The 17,381-nt window shown below is 39.6% G+C and overlaps 2 protein-coding genes across 3 annotated transcripts in view; one reads left to right on the forward strand and one right to left on the reverse strand.

Annotated features, from left to right (window-relative positions):
- Positions 1 to 17,381, forward strand: part of sytl2a (synaptotagmin-like 2a) — a 78,907-nt gene that overhangs the window by 3,377 nt on the left and 58,149 nt on the right. The gene's annotated exons all lie outside the window — the stretch shown is intronic.
- LOC144036789 (uncharacterized) lies at positions 677 to 5,543 on the reverse strand. Its single transcript, XM_077547683.1, has 2 exons — positions 2,207 to 5,543; positions 677 to 1,694 (listed from the first exon to the last, which is right to left on the reverse strand). The coding sequence occupies exons 1-2, from the start codon at positions 5,522 to 5,524 to the stop codon at positions 1,410 to 1,412; spliced, it is 3,603 nt and encodes a 1,200-aa protein (XP_077403809.1). The 5' UTR covers positions 5,525 to 5,543; the 3' UTR covers positions 677 to 1,409.

The raw sequence follows: 17,381 nt of genomic DNA on the forward strand, positions 1-17,381 counted from the left end.
GACTCGTTAAAAGGCCAGCTGTTTTGCTATTAAAAGTTTGACATACTCCGATTTAACGCAGTACCAGCGAGAACTTTGTAAAAAGTGTAATCATCACCCATGCACTTAAATTAATGTCAGTTTCATGAAAACGTTAGCCGGTTAGCAAAGCGGTTAGCCTAGCAAGGCTTCTACGTCTTTAATCTTCGTTAATCACGCCTCGTAATCTCTTCGTGAGAACGTCAATACTTGTAACTGAAGAAGTGCTTCTTATATGCCACCACGGAGGCTGTGATTACTAAATTAGGAGCGAAAGCGCAACGTGTTTATGTGCAGTATTAGCATTATTTTTTTGCTGTAAGTGACAAATGATGATAGACACGACAGGAAGAAAATGACACGATCATTTTTTTCCCAATTGTCTTTTCGATAAATATCGTCATATCGCCCAGCACTACGCGGACGGACGTGTCAATGACAGGGCAAACTGCAGAAAAATATTTCTCATTTGCAAAACCCCCGGCTACGTGTAAACAGGATCTCAGTAACATTTCGGGGAACCACGTTTGATTTTGCTTAATTTGGGGATAACCAACTAATTAAATCCTCAAGTACTCATAATCTGGAGTCACTACACTTAGAATTTCGTGGTTCTTTGAATTAGTTGAAGAAATAATCCACTCAAACACAAAGATGATTCAGGCGGAATTTGATCAAAGGAACACAAATTTATTCACTAATTTCATGACATACAGAGTCAAATGCACTGCCTAACCTAACTATTCTATCAAGAGATAAAAAGGAAACAAAATGAAGCTAATAAAATAAAAAGGAAACATGCAACCCAACAAAAGCTAAGATGAAAAGGTAATTTGGAATGTAAAGGGGGAAAAACAAAAGGGAATCAAGATTCAAGGTGGAATATTTTGCTTGACAAATCCGGTGTGTGTTTGCAAGAATAGTTGCATCAGCGTTATGCGGTCGAATTTGCAAAAAAGGTGCGACTTATGATTTGTCCAAGTTGAACCAGGCGCACAAGAGAGAGAGGATTGGACACAGAGTCCCCTTTCAAGCACAGCGCAACTGCACGGCACAGGTTAAGAAAAAAAGCTCCACCAGTTGTCAGGTCAGCCGGTGGAATCCCAGAGGCCGATGGCGGAGCCGATGCGCACACGGCTAAATGCTCCTTTTCGCAGCGAGATTCGCTGCTGGATACGCCCTAGCTGCCGAACTTCGGTGCTGGGTCCGTATCCGCTCTGTCCCGGAGGATGAGCTGAGTCGTCACGGCCGCTGGGCACTCACAGGTGGTCCACGTTTAGCGTGGATGGTGGGAGGCTGGCCTGAGCCTATTGACCCGACTTCCAGTGGAGAAAAAAAAGAGAAAAAGTTGCAAGAACACAAATGATAGTCCAAAGGGGCACCAGCAATAGTCATGTTAGACACCTTGCTTTTGCAGCCCATCCAGGCGAGAAGTTGCTGTGACAAAGTCCAAAAAACGGTGGCTTTGATAGAAGAAAGAGCCACGTGGTCGCTAGCCAAAAGAAAGAAAGTCCGTGAACATGTGACCGCCGAGTGTGTAGGAACGAAAAAAGTACAGGAAGGGGCGAGGCATTCTCGTTCTCAGCTTTTAAAAGGCAAAAATGAAAAATGGCGGCATGCAAATTAGCCATGCGTCCAGGCCACTCCCCTCTCGTGCGTAAGATCCAAATTCGGCTCTAAAATTTAGAGGAACAATTTTAAAGTACAAGTTACTTCAAATTTAGGCGGATTTGGGAAGCCACTTTCTCCCATGACGCACATTATTCTTAGCACGTTTCAGGTAGTTAATAATAACATCATAGAGTCATTTAGATTTCCCTATTCAGCTATCTAAATGGCTTGGCTGACATTCATCATTCTTCTGAAGCAAACACATAAACTTCACATTCTGTAACACATAGCAATAACACATAAGGCACTTTACTACCATTTTCTTCTATCCAACTGAGTCTTTTAGCAAGTATGCAGCGCCTTGATCCTATTTTCTTTTCTTGAAAGCTCGGGTCTCAATATCACAAATCATCTCATTTTTAAGTTCCTCAAGGCTAAAATACTTTTCATCCTGTGTTTTATGCATTGCCTCTGAATGACTTTGCCATGTCGTACTAAATCTTTGATGTAATGTTTTCTTCTTGACAAATGTCTTTTCCTTTTGTAACCCATATGTTTGAACAAAATTGGTAATCACCTTGAGCTGTTTTTCTAAGTATTTTCTCATCTCGTAGCCTGTGCATTTCATCTGATCAATCTCCTTCTTTTCCATGTTTGTATCCTTCCAGATTTTTCGCAGGCAGTCTATTTTAGAGGTTTTGTTTACTGTGGAAACACCTCTTTTGGCCAATGACTCAGGCTGAGTGGAAAGGCTCTGTTTCTGTTCTTTTTCAATTTTGTCACTGATGAATACAGTTAGAGGATATTCTCCTTCTGACTGCATGCATTGGCTCGTTATAGTCTTTTCAAGGCTACTCTTTGTTTCAAATTGTTTTGTCTGCATCACAATTCTATTCTGCTGAGCATATTTCTTGTGGTCTTTATTTTGTATTTCATCTGCTTTCATCAACCTTTGCCACTTTTTAGAATCAACTTCAGTTTGTATCCCCTTGTTTGATTTATTCATAACAATATGGGTGGTCTTCCGTTCCGTCAGGTTGCGATAGCCACTGAAGATTAGTTTTTGCTCAAGTTCATGACACATGTCTTCCATTATTTTACTCAAATACAGGCAATATTTATTTCTGTGTGCTAACTGATGCAAAATCTTTTCAAAGTTATCATGTAGCCTGTGATTTAAAAGTTTTAATTTTGCCCGAACAAATTCAGAGGCATTTCCTGCTCTGCTGAGCCTGGTGCATTGAACACCGCTTGCCTCTGACCGTTGGACTTTTATTTGATTACTGTCCTTCATCATTTCACTTTCAAATTGAACACTTTCTTGTATCTGACAAAAATGTTTTTCAACATCTTGTCTGTTCACGTCAAGTTCTTCTTTTTGTTTCACAATGCTTGACAACAGACTACCCAACTGGACACTTCCACTCAACAGCAGTTTGCTTTTAACTGGTACTTGGTCTTTCACTTGATCAAGGTCTGCAAGCATCTTCTTCAAAACAAGTGTGATTTTCTGCACACTTTTCTTGTTGGCTTCTGAATCGAGTAATGTTTTATAATTGCCTTTAATTTTCTTCTCATTCACATCCTGGAGAGTGGCCTTCACTTTTTCTAGCGATTGCATGTTAGCCATTAAGTGATCTTGCAGCACTTTCAGCTCAGAAAGTCGTTGTTCCATCTTCTCCTTGTCCTTCTCAAGTTCTTCTTTTTGTTTCCCCATGCTTGACAATAGACTACCAAACTGGACACTTCCACTCAACAGCAGTTTGCTTTTAACTGGTACTTGGTCCCTCACTTGATCAAGGTCTGCCAGCATCTTCTTCAAAACAAGTGTGATTTTCTGCACACTTTTCTTGTTGGCTTCTGAATCGAGTAATGTTTTATAATTGCCTTTAACTTTCTTCTCATTCACATCCTGGAGAGTGGCCTTCACTGTTTCTAGCGATTGCATGTTAGTCATTAAGTGATCTTGCTGCACTTTCAGCTCAGAATGCAGTTGTTCCGTCTTCTCCTTCTCCAGTGTTAGTTTCTCTAGGTCTACAACAAGACTGTTCTTCATTAGATTTAACATTGTCCTTTCTTTGTTGATTCTGACTGTAGCCGCATCAACATCTTGTCTGTTCACGTCAAGTTCTTCTTTTTGTTTCACCATGCTTGACAACAGACTACCCAACTGGACACTTCCTTTCAACAGTAGTTGGCTTTTAGATGGTATTTGGATTGTAATCTGATCAAGGTCTGCAAGCATACTTTTCAAGGTAAGTGATATTTTCTCCATGTTATCTTTGTTGGCTTCCAATTGGAGTGCTTTTTTGTAAATGTTTTCAAGTTTCTTCTCATTCACCTCCTGGAGAGTGGCCTTCTCTGTTTCTAGGGATTGCATGTTAGCCATATAGTGATCTTGCTGAACTTTCAGCTCAGAATGTAGTTGTTCCGTCTTCTCCTTCTCCAGTGTTAGTCTCTCTTGGTCTACATCAAGATTGTTCTTCATTGAATTTAACATTGTCCTCTCATTGTTGATTCTGTCTGTAGCAGCATCAATATCTTGTCTGGTTCTATCAAGTTCTTCTTTTTGTTTCCCCATTCTTGACAACAGGCTACTTCCACTCAACAACAGTTTGCTTTTAACTGGTACTTGGTCTCTCACTTGATCAAGGTTTGCAATCATCTTTTTCAAAACGAGTGTGACTTTCTGCACATTTTTCTTGTTGGCTTCTAAATCATGTAATGTTTTATAATTGCTTTTAACTTTCTTCTCATTTACATCCTGGAGAGTGGCCTTCACTGTTTCTAGCGATTGCATGTTAGTCATTAAGTGATCTTGCTGCACTTTCAGCTCAGAATGCAGTTGTTCCGTCTTTTCCTTCTCCAGTGTTAGTCTCTCTTGGTCTACAGCAAGACTGTTTTTCATTAGATTTAACATTGTCCTTTCTTTGTTGATTCTGACTGTAGCCGCATCAACATCTTGTCTGTTCACGTCAAGGTCTTCTTTTTGTTTCACCATGCTTAACAACAGACTACCCAACTGGACACTTCCACTCAACAGCAGTTTGCTTTTAACTGGTACTTGGTCTCTCACTTGATCAAGGTCTGCAAGCATCTTCTTCAAATCAAGTGTGATTTTCTGCACACTTTTCTTGTTGGCTTCTGAATCGAATAATGTTTTATAATTGCCTTTAATTTTCTTCTCATTCACATCCTGGAGAGTGGCCTTCACTGTTTCTAGCGATTGCATGTTAGCCATTAAGTGATCTTGTCGCACTTTCAGCTCAGAAAGTCGTTGTTCCATCTTCAACTTGTCCTTCTCAAGTTCTTCTTTTTGTTTCCCCATGCTTGACAACAGACTACCCAACTGGATACTTCTTTTCAAGAGCAGTTTGCTTTTAAATGGTACTTGGTCTGTCATCTGATCAAGGTCTGCAAGCATATTTTTCAAGGAAAGTGATATTTTCTCCATGCCACCCTTGTTGGCTTCCAATTGGAGTATATTTTTATAAGTGTTTTCAAGTTTCTTCTCATTCACTTCCTGGAGAGTGGCCTTCACTGTTTCTAGTGATTTCATGTTAGCCATTAAGTGATCTTGCCCCACTTTCAGCTCAGAATGTAGTTGTTCCATCTTCTCCTTGTCCTTCTCAAGTTCTTCTTTTTGTTTCACCATGCTTGACAACAGACTACCCAACTGGATACTTCTTTTCAAGAGCAGTTTGCTTTTAAATGGTACTTGGTCTGTCATCTGATCAAGGTCTGCAAGCATATTTTTCAAGGAAAGTGATATTTTCTCCATGCCACCCTTGTTGGCTTCCAATTGGAGTATATTTTTATAAGTGTTTTCAAGTTTCTTCTCATTCACGTCCTGGAGAGTGGCCTTCATTGTTTCTAGCGATTGCATGTTAGTCATTAAGTGATCTTGCCGCACTTTCAGCTCAGAATGCAGTTGTTCCGTCTTCTCCTTCTCCAGTGTTAGTCTCTCTTGGTCTACAACAAGACTGTTCTTCATTAGATTTAACATTGTCCTTTCTTTGTTGATTCTGACTGTAGCCACATCAACATCTTGTCTGTTCACGTCAAGTTCTTCTTTTTGTTTCACCATGCTTGACAACAGAGTACCCAACTGGACACTTCCTTTCAACAGCATTTGCCTTTTAAATGGTATTTGGTCTGTAATCTGATCAAGGTCTGCAAGCATACTTTTCAAGGTAAGTGATATTTTCTCCATGCCATCTTTGTTGGCTTCGAATCGGAGTGCTTTTTTGTAAATGTTTTCAAGTTTCTTCTCATTCACCTCCTGGAGAGTGGCCTTCTCTGTTTCTAGGGATTCCATGTTAGCCATATAGTGATCTTGCCGCACTTTCAGCTCAGATTTTAGTTGTTCCGTCTTCTTCTTCTCCAGTGTTAGTCTCTCTTGGTCTACAACAAAACTGTTCTTCATTAGATTTAACATTGTCCTTTCTTTGTTGATTCTGACTGTAGCTGCATCAACATCTTGTCTGTTCACGTCAAGTTCTTCTTTTTGTTTCACCATGCTTGACAACAGACTACCCAACTGGACACTTCCACTCAACAGTAGTTTGCTTTTAACTGGTACTTGGTCTCTCACTTGATCAAGGTCTGCAAGCATCTTCTTCAAAATTAGTGTGATTTTCTGCACACTTTTCTTGTTGGCTTCTGAATCGAGTAATGTTTTATAATTGCCTTTAACTTTCTTCTCATTCACATCCTGGAGAGTGGCCTTCACTGATTCTAGAGATTGCATGTTAGTCATAAAATGTTCTTGCTGCACTTTCAGCTCAGAATGCAGTTGTTCCGTCTTCTCCTTCTCCAGTGTTAGTCTCTCTTGGTCTACAACAAGACTGTTCTTCATTAGATTTAATATTGTCCTTTCTTTGTTGATTCTGACTGTATTCGCATCAACATCTTGTCTGTTCACGTCAAGTTCTTCTTTTTGTGTCACCATGCTTGACAACAGACTACCCAACTGGACACTTCCACTCAACAGCAGTTTGCTTTTAACTGGTACTTGGTCTCTTACTTGATCAAGGTCTGCAATTATCTTCTTCAAAACAAGTGTGATTTTCTGCACACTTTTCTTGTCAGCTTCTGAATCGAATAATGTTTTATAATTGCCTTTAATTTTCTTCTCATTCACATCCTGGAGAGTGGCCTTCACTGTTTCTAGCGATTGCATGTTAGCCATTAAGTGATCTTGTCGCACTTTCAGCTCAGAAAGTCGTTGTTCCATCTTCAACTTGTCCTTCTCAAGTTCTTCTTTTTGTTTCCCCATGCTTGACAACAGACTACCCAACTGGATACTTCTTTTCAAGAGCAGTTTGCTTTTAAATGGTACTTGGTCTGTCATCTGATCAAGGTCTGCAAGCATATTTTTCAAGGAAAGTGATATTTTCTCCATGCCACCCTTGTTGGCTTCCAATTGGAGTATATTTTTATAAGTGTTTTCAAGTTTCTTCTCATTCACTTCCTGGAGAGTGGCCTTCACTGTTTCTAGTGATTTCATGTTAGCCATTAAGTGATCTTGCCCCACTTTCAGCTCAGAATGTAGTTGTTCCATCTTCTCCTTGTCCTTCTCAAGTTCTTCTTTTTGATTCACCATGCTTGACAACAGAGTACCCAACTGGACACTTCCTTTCAACAGCAGTTGGCTTTTAAATGGTATTTGGATTGTAATCTGATCAAGGTCTGCAAGCATATTTTTCAAGGTAAGTGATATTTTCTCCATGCCATTTTTGTTGGCTTCCACTTGGAGTGCTTTTTTGTAAATGTTTTCAAGTTTCTTCTCATTCACCTCCTGGAGAGTGGCCTTCTCTGTTTCTAGGGATTGCATGTTAGCCATATAGTGAACTTGCCGCACTTTCAGCTCAGAAAGTTGTTGTTCCATCTTCTCCTTGTTCTTCTCAAGTTCTTCTTTTTGTTTCACCATGCTTGATAGTAGACTACCCAACTGGACACTTCCACTCAACAGAAGTTTGCTTTTAACTGGTACTTGGTCTCTCACTTGATCAAGGTCTGCAAGCATCTTCATCAAAACAAGTGTGATTTTCTGCACACTTTTCTTGTTGGCTTCTGAATCGAGTAATGTTTTATAATTGCCTTTAACTTTCTTCTCATTCACATCCTGGAGAGTGGCCTTCACTGTTTCTAGCGATTGCATGTTAGTCATTAAGTGATCTTGCTGCACTTTCAGCTCAGATTGCAGTTGTTCCGTCTTCTCCTTCTCCAGTGTTAGTCTCTCTTGGTCTACAACAAGACTGTTCTTCATTAGATTTAACATTGTCCTTTCTTTGTTGATTCTGACTGTAGCCGCATCAACATCTTGTCTGTTCACGTCAAGTTCTTCTTTTTGTTTCACCATGCTTGACAACAGACAACCCAACTGCACACTTCCACTGAACAGAAGTTTGCTTTGAACTGGAACTTGGTCTCTCACTTGATCAAGGTCTGCAAGCATCTTCTTCAAAACAAGTGTGATTTTCTGCACACTTTTCTTGTTGGCTTCTGAATCGAGTAATGTTTTATAATTGCCTTTAACTTTCTTCTTATTTACGTCCTGGAGAGTGGCCTTCACTGATTCTAGAGATTGCATGTTAGTCATTAAGTGATCTTGCTGCACTTTCAGCTCAGAATGCAGTTGTTCCGTCTTCTCCTTCTCCAGTGTTAGTCTCTCTTGGTCTACAACAAGACTGTTCTTCATTAGATTTAACATTGTCCTTTCTTTGTTGATTCTGACTGTAGCCACATCAACATCTTGTCTGTTCACGTCAAGTTCTTCTTTTTGTTTCACCATGCTTGACAACAGACAACCCAACTGGACACTTCCTTTCAACAGCAGTTGGCTTTTAAATGGTATTTGGATTGTAATCTGATCAAGGTCGGCAAGCATATTTTTCAAGGTAAGTGATATTTTCTCCATGCCATTTTTGTTGGCTTCCAATTGGAGTGCTTTTTTGTAAATGTTTTCAAGTTTCTTCTCATTCACCTCCTGGAGAGTGGCCTTCTCTGTTTCTAGGGATTGCATGTTAGCCATATAGTGATCTTGCCTCACTTTCAGCTCAGACTGTAGTTGTTCCGTCCTCTTCTTCTCCAGTGTTAGTCTCTCTTGGTCTACATCAAGACTGTTCTTCATTGAATTTAACATTGTCCTCTCATTGTTGATTCTGTCTGTAGCAGCATCAATATCTTGTCTGTTTCTATCAAGTTCTTCTTTTTGTTTCCCCATTCTTGACAACAGGCTACTTCCACTCAACAACAGTTTGCTTTTAACTGGTACTTGGTCTCTCACTTGATCAAGGTCTGCAATTATCTTCTTCAAAACAAGTGTGATTTTCTGAACACTTTTCTTGTTGGCTTCTGAATCTAGTAATGTTTTATAATTGCCTTTAACTTTCTTCTCATTCACGTCCTGGAGAGTGGCCTTCACTGTTTCTAGCGATTGCATGTTAGTCATTAAGTGATCTTGCCGCACTTTCAGCTCAGAATGCAGTTGTTCCGTCTTCTCCTTCTCCAGTGTTAGTCTCTCTTGGTCTACAACAAGACTGTTCTTCATTAGATTTAACATTGTTCTTTCTTTGTTGATTCTGACTGTAGCCGCATCAACATCTTGTCTGTTCACGTTAAGTTCTTCTTTTTGTTTCACCATGCTTGACAACAGACTACCCAATTGGACACTTCCTTTCAATAGCAGTTGGCTTTTAAATGGTATTTGGTCTGTAATTCGATCAAGGTCTGCAACCATATTTTTCAAGGTAAGTGATATTTTATCCATGTCATCTTTGTTGGCTTCCAATTGGAGTGCTTTTTTGTAAATGTTTTCAAGTTTCTTCTCATTCACCTCCTGGAGAGTGGCCTTCTCTGTTTCGAGGGATTGCATGTTAGCCATATTGTGATCTTGCCGCACTTTCAGCTCGGACTGTAGTTGTTCCATCTTGTCCCTGTGCTTCTCAAGTTCTTCTTTTTGTTTCCCCATGCTTGACAGTTGACTATCCAACTGGACACTTCCACTCAACAGCAGTTTGCTTTTAACTGGTACTTGGTCTCTCACTTGATCAAGGTCTGCAATTATCTTCTTCAAAACAAGTGTGATTTTCTGCACACTTTTCTTGTTGGCTTCTGAATCTAGTAATGTTTTATAATTGCCTTTAACTTTCTTCTCATTTACATCCTGGAGAGTGGCCTTCACTGATTCTAGAGATTGCATGTTAGTCATAAAGTGCTCTTGCTGCACTTTCAGCTCAGAATGCAGTTGTTCCGTCTTCTCCTTCTCCAGTGTTAGTCTCTCTTGGTCTACAACAAGACTGTTCTTCATTAGATTTAACATTGTCCTTTCTTTGTTGATTCTGACTGTAGCCACATCAACATCTTGTCTGTTCACGTCAAGTTCTTCTTTTTGTTTCACCATGCTTGACAACAGACTACCCAACTGGACACTTCCTTTCAACAGTAGTTGGCTTTTAAATGGTATTTGGTCTGTAATCTGATCAAGGTCTGCAAGCATACTTTTCAAGGTAAGTGATATTTTCTCCATGCCACCCTTGTTGGCTTCCAATTGGAGTGAATTTTTGTAAGTGTTTTCAAGTTTCTTCTCATTCACTTCCTGGAGAGTGTTCTTCACTGTTTCTAGTGATTTCATGTTAGCCATTAAGTGATCTTGCCCAACTTTCAGCTCAGAATGCAGTTGTTCCATCTTCTCCTTCTCCAGTGTTAGTCTCTCTTGGTCTACATCAAGACTGTTCTTCATTGAATTAAACATTGTCCTCTCATTGTTGATTCTGTCTGTAGCAGCATCAATATCTTGTCTGGTTCTATCAAGTTCTTCTTTTTGTTTCCCCATTTTTGACAACAGGCTACTTCCACTCAACAACAGTTTGCTTTTAACTGGTACTTGGTCTCTCACTTGATCAAGGTCTGCAATCATCTTCTTCAAAACAAGTGTGATTTTCTGCACATTTTTCTTATTGGCTTCTGAATCGAGTAATGTTTTATAATTGCCTTTAACTTTCTTCTCATTCACATCCTGGATAGTGGCCTTCACTGATTCGAGAGATTGCATGTTAGTCATTAAGTGATCTTGCTGCACTTTCAGCTCAGATTGCAGTTGTTCCGTCTTCTCCTTCTCCAGTGTTAGTCTCTCTTGGTCTTCAACAAGACTGTTCTTCATTAGATTTAACATTGTCCTTTCTTTGTTGATTCTGACTGTAGCCGCATCAACATCTTGTCTGTTCACGTCAAGTTCTTCTTTTTGTTTCACCATGCTTGACAACAGACTACCCAACTGCACACTTCCACTGAACAGAAGTTTGCTTTGAACTGGAACTTGGTCTCTCACTTGATCAAGGTCTGCAAGCATCTTCTTCAAAACAAGTGTGATTTTCTGCACACTTTTCTTGTTGGCTTCTGAATCGAGTAATGTTTTATAATTGCCTTTAACTTTCTTCTTATTTACGTCCTGGAGAGTGGCCTTCACTGATTCTAGAGATTGCATGTTAGTCATTAAGTGATCTTGCTGCACTTTCAGCTCAGAATGCAGTTGTTCCGTCTTCTCCTTCTCCAGTGTTAGTCTCTCTTGGTCTACAACAAGACTGTTCTTCATTAGATTTAACATTGTCCTTTCTTTGTTGATTCTGACTGTAGCCACATCAACATCTTGTCTGTTCACGTCAAGTTCTTCTTTTTGTTTCACCATGCTTGACAACAGACAACCCAACTGGACACTTCCTTTCAACAGCAGTTGGCTTTTAAATGGTATTTGGATTGTAATCTGATCAAGGTCGGCAAGCATATTTTTCAAGGTAAGTGATATTTTCTCCATGCCATTTTTGTTGGCTTCCAATTGGAGTGCTTTTTTGTAAATGTTTTCAAGTTTCTTCTCATTCACCTCCTGGAGAGTGGCCTTCTCTGTTTCTAGGGATTGCATGTTAGCCATATAGTGATCTTGCCTCACTTTCAGCTCAGACTGTAGTTGTTCCGTCCTCTTCCTCTCCAGTGTTAGTCTCTCTTGGTCTACATCAAGACTGTTCTTCATTGAATTTAACATTGTCCTCTCATTGTTGATTCTGTCTGTAGCAGCATCAATATCTTGTCTGTTTCTATCAAGTTCTTCTTTTTGTTTCCCCATTCTTGACAACAGGCTACTTCCACTCAACAACAGTTTGCTTTTAACTGGTACTTGGTCTCTCACTTGATCAAGGTCTGCAATTATCTTATTCAAAACAAGTGTGATTTTCTGCAAACTTTTCTTGTTGGCTTCTGAATCTAGTAATGTTTTATAATTGCCTTTAACTTTCTTCTCATTCACGTCCTGGAGAGTGGCCTTCACTGTTTCTAGCGATTGCATGTTAGTCATTAAGTGATCTTGCCGCACTTTCAGATCAGAATGCAGTTGTTCCGTCTTCTCCTTCTCCAGTGTTAGTCTCTCTTGGTCTACAACAAGACTGTTCTTCATTAGATTTAACATTGTTCTTTCTTTGTTGATTCTGACTGTAGCCGCATCAACATCTTGTCTGTTCACGTTAAGTTCTTCTTTTTGTTTCACCATGCTTGACAACAGACTACCCAATTGGACACTTCCTTTCAATAGCAGTTGGCTTTTAAATGGTATTTGGTCTGTAAACCGATCAAGGTCTGCAACCATATTTTTCAAGGTAAGTGATATTTTATCCATGTCATCTTTGTTGGCTTCCAGTTGGAGTGCTTTTTTGTAAATGTTTTCAAGTTTCTTCTCATTCACCTCCTGGAGAGTGGCCTTCTCTGTTTCGAGGGATTGCATGTTAGCCATATTGTGATCTTGCCGCACTTTCAGCTCGGACTGTAGTTGTTCCATCTTCTCCCTGTGCTTCTCAAGTTCTTCTTTTTGTTTCCCCATGCTTGACAGTTGACTATCCAACTGGACACTTCCACTCAACAGCAGTTTGCTTTTAACTGGTACTTGGTCTCTCACTTGATCAAGGTCTGCAATTATCTTCTTCAAAACAAGTGTGATTTTCTGCACACTTTTCTTGTTGGCTTCTGAATCTAGTAATGTTTTATAATTGCCTTTAACTTTCTTCTCATTTACATCCTGGAGAGTGGCTTTCACTGATTCTAGAGATTGCATGTTAGTCATAAAGTGCTCTTGCTGCACTTTCAGCTCAGAATGAAGTTGTTCCATCTTCTCCTTTTCCAGTGTTAGTCTCTCTTGGTCTACAACAAGACTGTTCTTCATTAGATTTAACATTGTCCTTTCTTTGTTGATTCTGACTGTAGCCACATCAACATCTTGTCTGTTCACGTCAAGTTCTTCTTTTTGTTTCACCATGCTTGACCACAGACTACCCAACTGGACACTTTCTTTCATCAGCAGTTGGCTTTTAAATGGTATTTGGTCTGTAATCTGATCAAGGTCTGCAAGCATACTTTTCAAGGTAAGTGATATTTTCTCCATGCCACCCTTGTTGGCTTCCAATTGGAGTGCATTTTTGTAAGTGTTTTCAAGTTTCTTCTCATTCACTTCCTGGAGAGTGTTCTTCACTGTTTCTAGTGATTTCATGTTAGCCATTAAGTGATCTTGCCCAACTTTCAGCTCAGAATGCAGTTGTTCCATCTTCTCCTTCTCCAGTGTTAGTCTCTCTTGGTCTACATCAAGACTGTTCTTCATTGAATTAAACATTGTCCTCTCATTGTTGATTCTGTCTGTAGCAGCATCAATATCTTGTCTGGTTCTATCAAGTTCTTCTTTTTGTTTCCCCATTTTTGACAACAGGCTACTTCCACTCAACAACAGTTTGCTTTTAACTGGTACTTGGTCTCTCACTTGATCAAGGTCTGCAATCATCTTCTTCAAAACAAGTATGATTTTCTGCACACTTTTCTTGTTGGCTTCTGAATCGAGTAATGTTTTATAATTGCCTTTAACTTTCTTCTTATTTACATCCTGGAGAGTGGCCTTCACTGATTCTAGAGATTGCATGTTAGTCATTAAGTGATCTTGCCGCACTTTCAGCTCAGAATGCAGTTGTTCCGTCTTCTCCTTCTCCAGTGTTAGTCTCTCTTGGTCTACAACAAGACTGTTCTTCATTAGATTTAACATTGTTCTTTCTTTGTTGATTCTGACTGTAGCCGCATCAACATCTTGTCTGTTCACGTTAAGTTCTTCTTTTTGTTTCACCATGCTTGACAACAGACTACCCAATTGGACACTTCCTTTCAATAGCAGTTGGCTTTTAAATGGTATTTGGTCTGTAATTCGATCAAGGTCTGCAACCATATTTTTCAAGGTAAGTGATATTTTATCCATGTCATCTTTGTTGGCTTCCAATTGGAGTGCTTTTTTGTAAATGTTTTCAAGTTTCTTCTCATTCACCTCCTGGAGAGTGGCCTTCTCTGTTTCGAGGGATTGCATGTTAGCCATATTGTGATCTTGCCGCACTTTCAGCTCGGACTGTAGTTGTTCCATCTTGTCCCTGTGCTTCTCAAGTTCTTCTTTTTGTTTCCCCATGCTTGACAGTTGACTATCCAACTGGACACTTCCACTCAACAGCAGTTTGCTTTTAACTGGTACTTGGTCTCTCACTTGATCAAGGTCTGCAATTATCTTCTTCAAAACAAGTGTGATTTTCTGCACACTTTTCTTGTTGGCTTCTGAATCTAGTAATGTTTTATAATTGCCTTTAACTTTCTTCTCATTTACATCCTGGAGAGTGGCCTTCACTGATTCTAGAGATTGCATGTTAGTCATAAAGTGCTCTTGCTGCACTTTCAGCTCAGAATGCAGTTGTTCCGTCTTCTCCTTCTCCAGTGTTAGTCTCTCTTGGTCTACAACAAGACTGTTCTTCATTAGATTTAACATTGTCCTTTCTTTGTTGATTCTGACTGTAGCCACATCAACATCTTGTCTGTTCACGTCAAGTTCTTCTTTTTGTTTCACCATGCTTGACAACAGACTACCCAACTGGACACTTCCTTTCAACAGCAGTTGGCTTTTAAATGGTATTTGGTCTGTAATCTGATCAAGGTCTGCAAGCATACTTTTCAAGGTAAGTGATATTTTCTCCATGCCACCCTTGTTGGCTTCCAATTGGAGTGAATTTTTGTAAGTGTTTTCAAGTTTCTTCTCATTCACTTCCTGGAGAGTGTTCTTCACTGTTTCTAGTGATTTCATGTTAGCCATTAAGTGATCTTGCCCAACTTTCAGCTCAGAATGCAGTTGTTCCATCTTCTCCTTCTCCAGTGTTAGTCTCTCTTGGTCTACATCAAGACTGTTCTTCATTGAATTAAACATTGTCCTCTCATTGTTGATTCTGTCTGTAGCAGCATCAATATCTTGTCTGGTTCTATCAAGTTCTTCTTTTTGTTTCCCCATTTTTGACAACAGGCTACTTCCACTCAACAACAGTTTGCTTTTAACTGGTACTTGGTCTCTCACTTGATCAAGGTCTGCAATCATCTTCTTCAAAACAAGTGTGATTTTCTGCACATTTTTCTTATTGGCTTCTGAATCGAGTAATGTTTTATAATTGCCTTTAACTTTCTTCTCATTCACATCCTGGATAGTGGCCTTCACTGATTCGAGAGATTGCATGTTAGTCATTAAGTGATCTTGCTGCACTTTCAGCTCAGATTGCAGTTGTTCCGTCTTCTCCTTCTCCAGTGTTAGTCTCTCTTGGTCTACAACAAGACTGTTCTTCATTAGATTTAACATTGTTCTTTCTTTGTTGATTCTGACTGTAGCCGCATCAACATCTTGTCTGTTCACGTCAAGTTCTTCTTTTTGTTTCACCATGCTTGACAACAGACTACCCAACTGCACACTTCCACTGAACAGAAGTTTGCTTTGAACTGGAACTTGGTCTCTCACTTGATCAAGGTCTGCAAGCATCTTCTTCAAAACAAGTGTGATTTTCTGCACACTTTTCTTGTTGGCTTCTGAATCGAGTAATGTTTTATAATTGCCTTTAACTTTCTTCTTATTTACGTCCTGGAGAGTGGCCTTCACTGATTCTAGAGATTGCATGTTAGTCATTAAGTGATCTTGCTGCACTTTCAGCTCAGAATGCAGTTGTTCCGTCTTCTCCTTCTCCAGTGTTAGTCTCTCTTGGTCTACAACAAGACTGTTCTTCATTAGATTTAACATTGTCCTTTCTTTGTTGATTCTGACTGTAGCCACATCAACATCTTGTCTGTTCACGTCAAGTTCTTCTTTTTGTTTCACCATGCTTGACAACAGACAACCCAACTGGACACTTCCTTTCAACAGCAGTTGGCTTTTAAATGGTATTTGGATTGTAATCTGATCAAGGTCGGCAAGCATATTTTTCAAGGTAAGTGATATTTTCTCCATGCCATTTTTGTTGGCTTCCAATTGGAGTGCTTTTTTGTAAATGTTTTCAAGTTTCTTCTCATTCACCTCCTGGAGAGTGGCCTTCTCTGTTTCTAGGGATTGCATGTTAGCCATATAGTGATCTTGCCTCACTTTCAGCTCAGACTGTAGTTGTTCCGTCCTCTTCTTCTCCAGTGTTAGTCTCTCTTGGTCTACATCAAGACTGTTCTTCATTGAATTTAACATTGTCCTCTCATTGTTGATTCTGTCTGTAGCAGCATCAATATCTTGTCTGTTTCTATCAAGTTCTTCTTTTTGTTTCCCCATTCTTGACAACAGGCTACTTCCACTCAACAACAGTTTGCTTTTAACTGGTACTTGGTCTCTCACTTGATCAAGGTCTGCAATTATCTTCTTCAAAACAAGTGTGATTTTCTGAACACTTTTCTTGTTGGCTTCTGAATCTAGTAATGTTTTATAATTGCCTTTAACTTTCTTCTCATTCACGTCCTGGAGAGTGGCCTTCACTGTTTCTAGCGATTGCATGTTAGTCATTAAGTGATCTTGCCGCACTTTCAGCTCAGAATGCAGTTGTTCCGTCTTCTCCTTCTCCAGTGTTAGTCTCTCTTGGTCTACAACAAGACTGTTCTTCATTAGATTTAACATTGTTCTTTCTTTGTTGATTCTGACTGTAGCCGCATCAACATCTTGTCTGTTCACGTTAAGTTCTTCTTTTTGTTTCACCATGCTTGACAACAGACTACCCAATTGGACACTTCCTTTCAATAGCAGTTGGCTTTTAAATGGTATTTGGTCTGTAATTCGATCAAGGTCTGCAACCATATTTTTCAAGGTAAGTGATATTTTATCCATGTCATCTTTGTTGGCTTCCAATTGGAGTGCTTTTTTGTAAATGTTTTCAAGTTTCTTCTCATTCACCTCCTGGAGAGTGGCCTTCTCTGTTTCGAGGGATTGCATGTTAGCCATATTGTGATCTTGCCGCACTTTCAGCTCGGACTGTAGTTGTTCCATCTTGTCCCTGTGCTTCTCAAGTTCTTCTTTTTGTTTCCCCATGCTTGACAGTTGACTATCCAACTGGACACTTCCACTCAACAGCAGTTTGCTTTTAACTGGTACTTGGTCTCTCACTTGATCAAGGTCTGCAATTATCTTCTTCAAAACAAGTGTGATTTTCTGCACACTTTTCTTGTTGGCTTCTGAATCTAGTAATGTTTTATAATTGCCTTTAACTTTCTTCTCATTTACATCCTGGAGAGTGGCCTTCACTGATTCTAGAGATTGCATGTTAGTCATTAAGTGCTCTTGCTGCACTTTCAGCTCAGAATGCAGTTGTTCCGTCTTCTCCTTCTCCAGTGTTAGTCTCTCTTGGTCTACAACAAGACTGTTCTTCATTAGATTTAACATTGTCCTTTCTTTGTTGATTCTGACT

The sequence above is a fragment of the Vanacampus margaritifer genome, chromosome 16 (genome assembly GCF_051991255.1).
Source record: "Vanacampus margaritifer isolate UIUO_Vmar chromosome 16, RoL_Vmar_1.0, whole genome shotgun sequence".
Taxonomy (NCBI): domain Eukaryota; kingdom Metazoa; phylum Chordata; class Actinopteri; order Syngnathiformes; family Syngnathidae; genus Vanacampus; species Vanacampus margaritifer.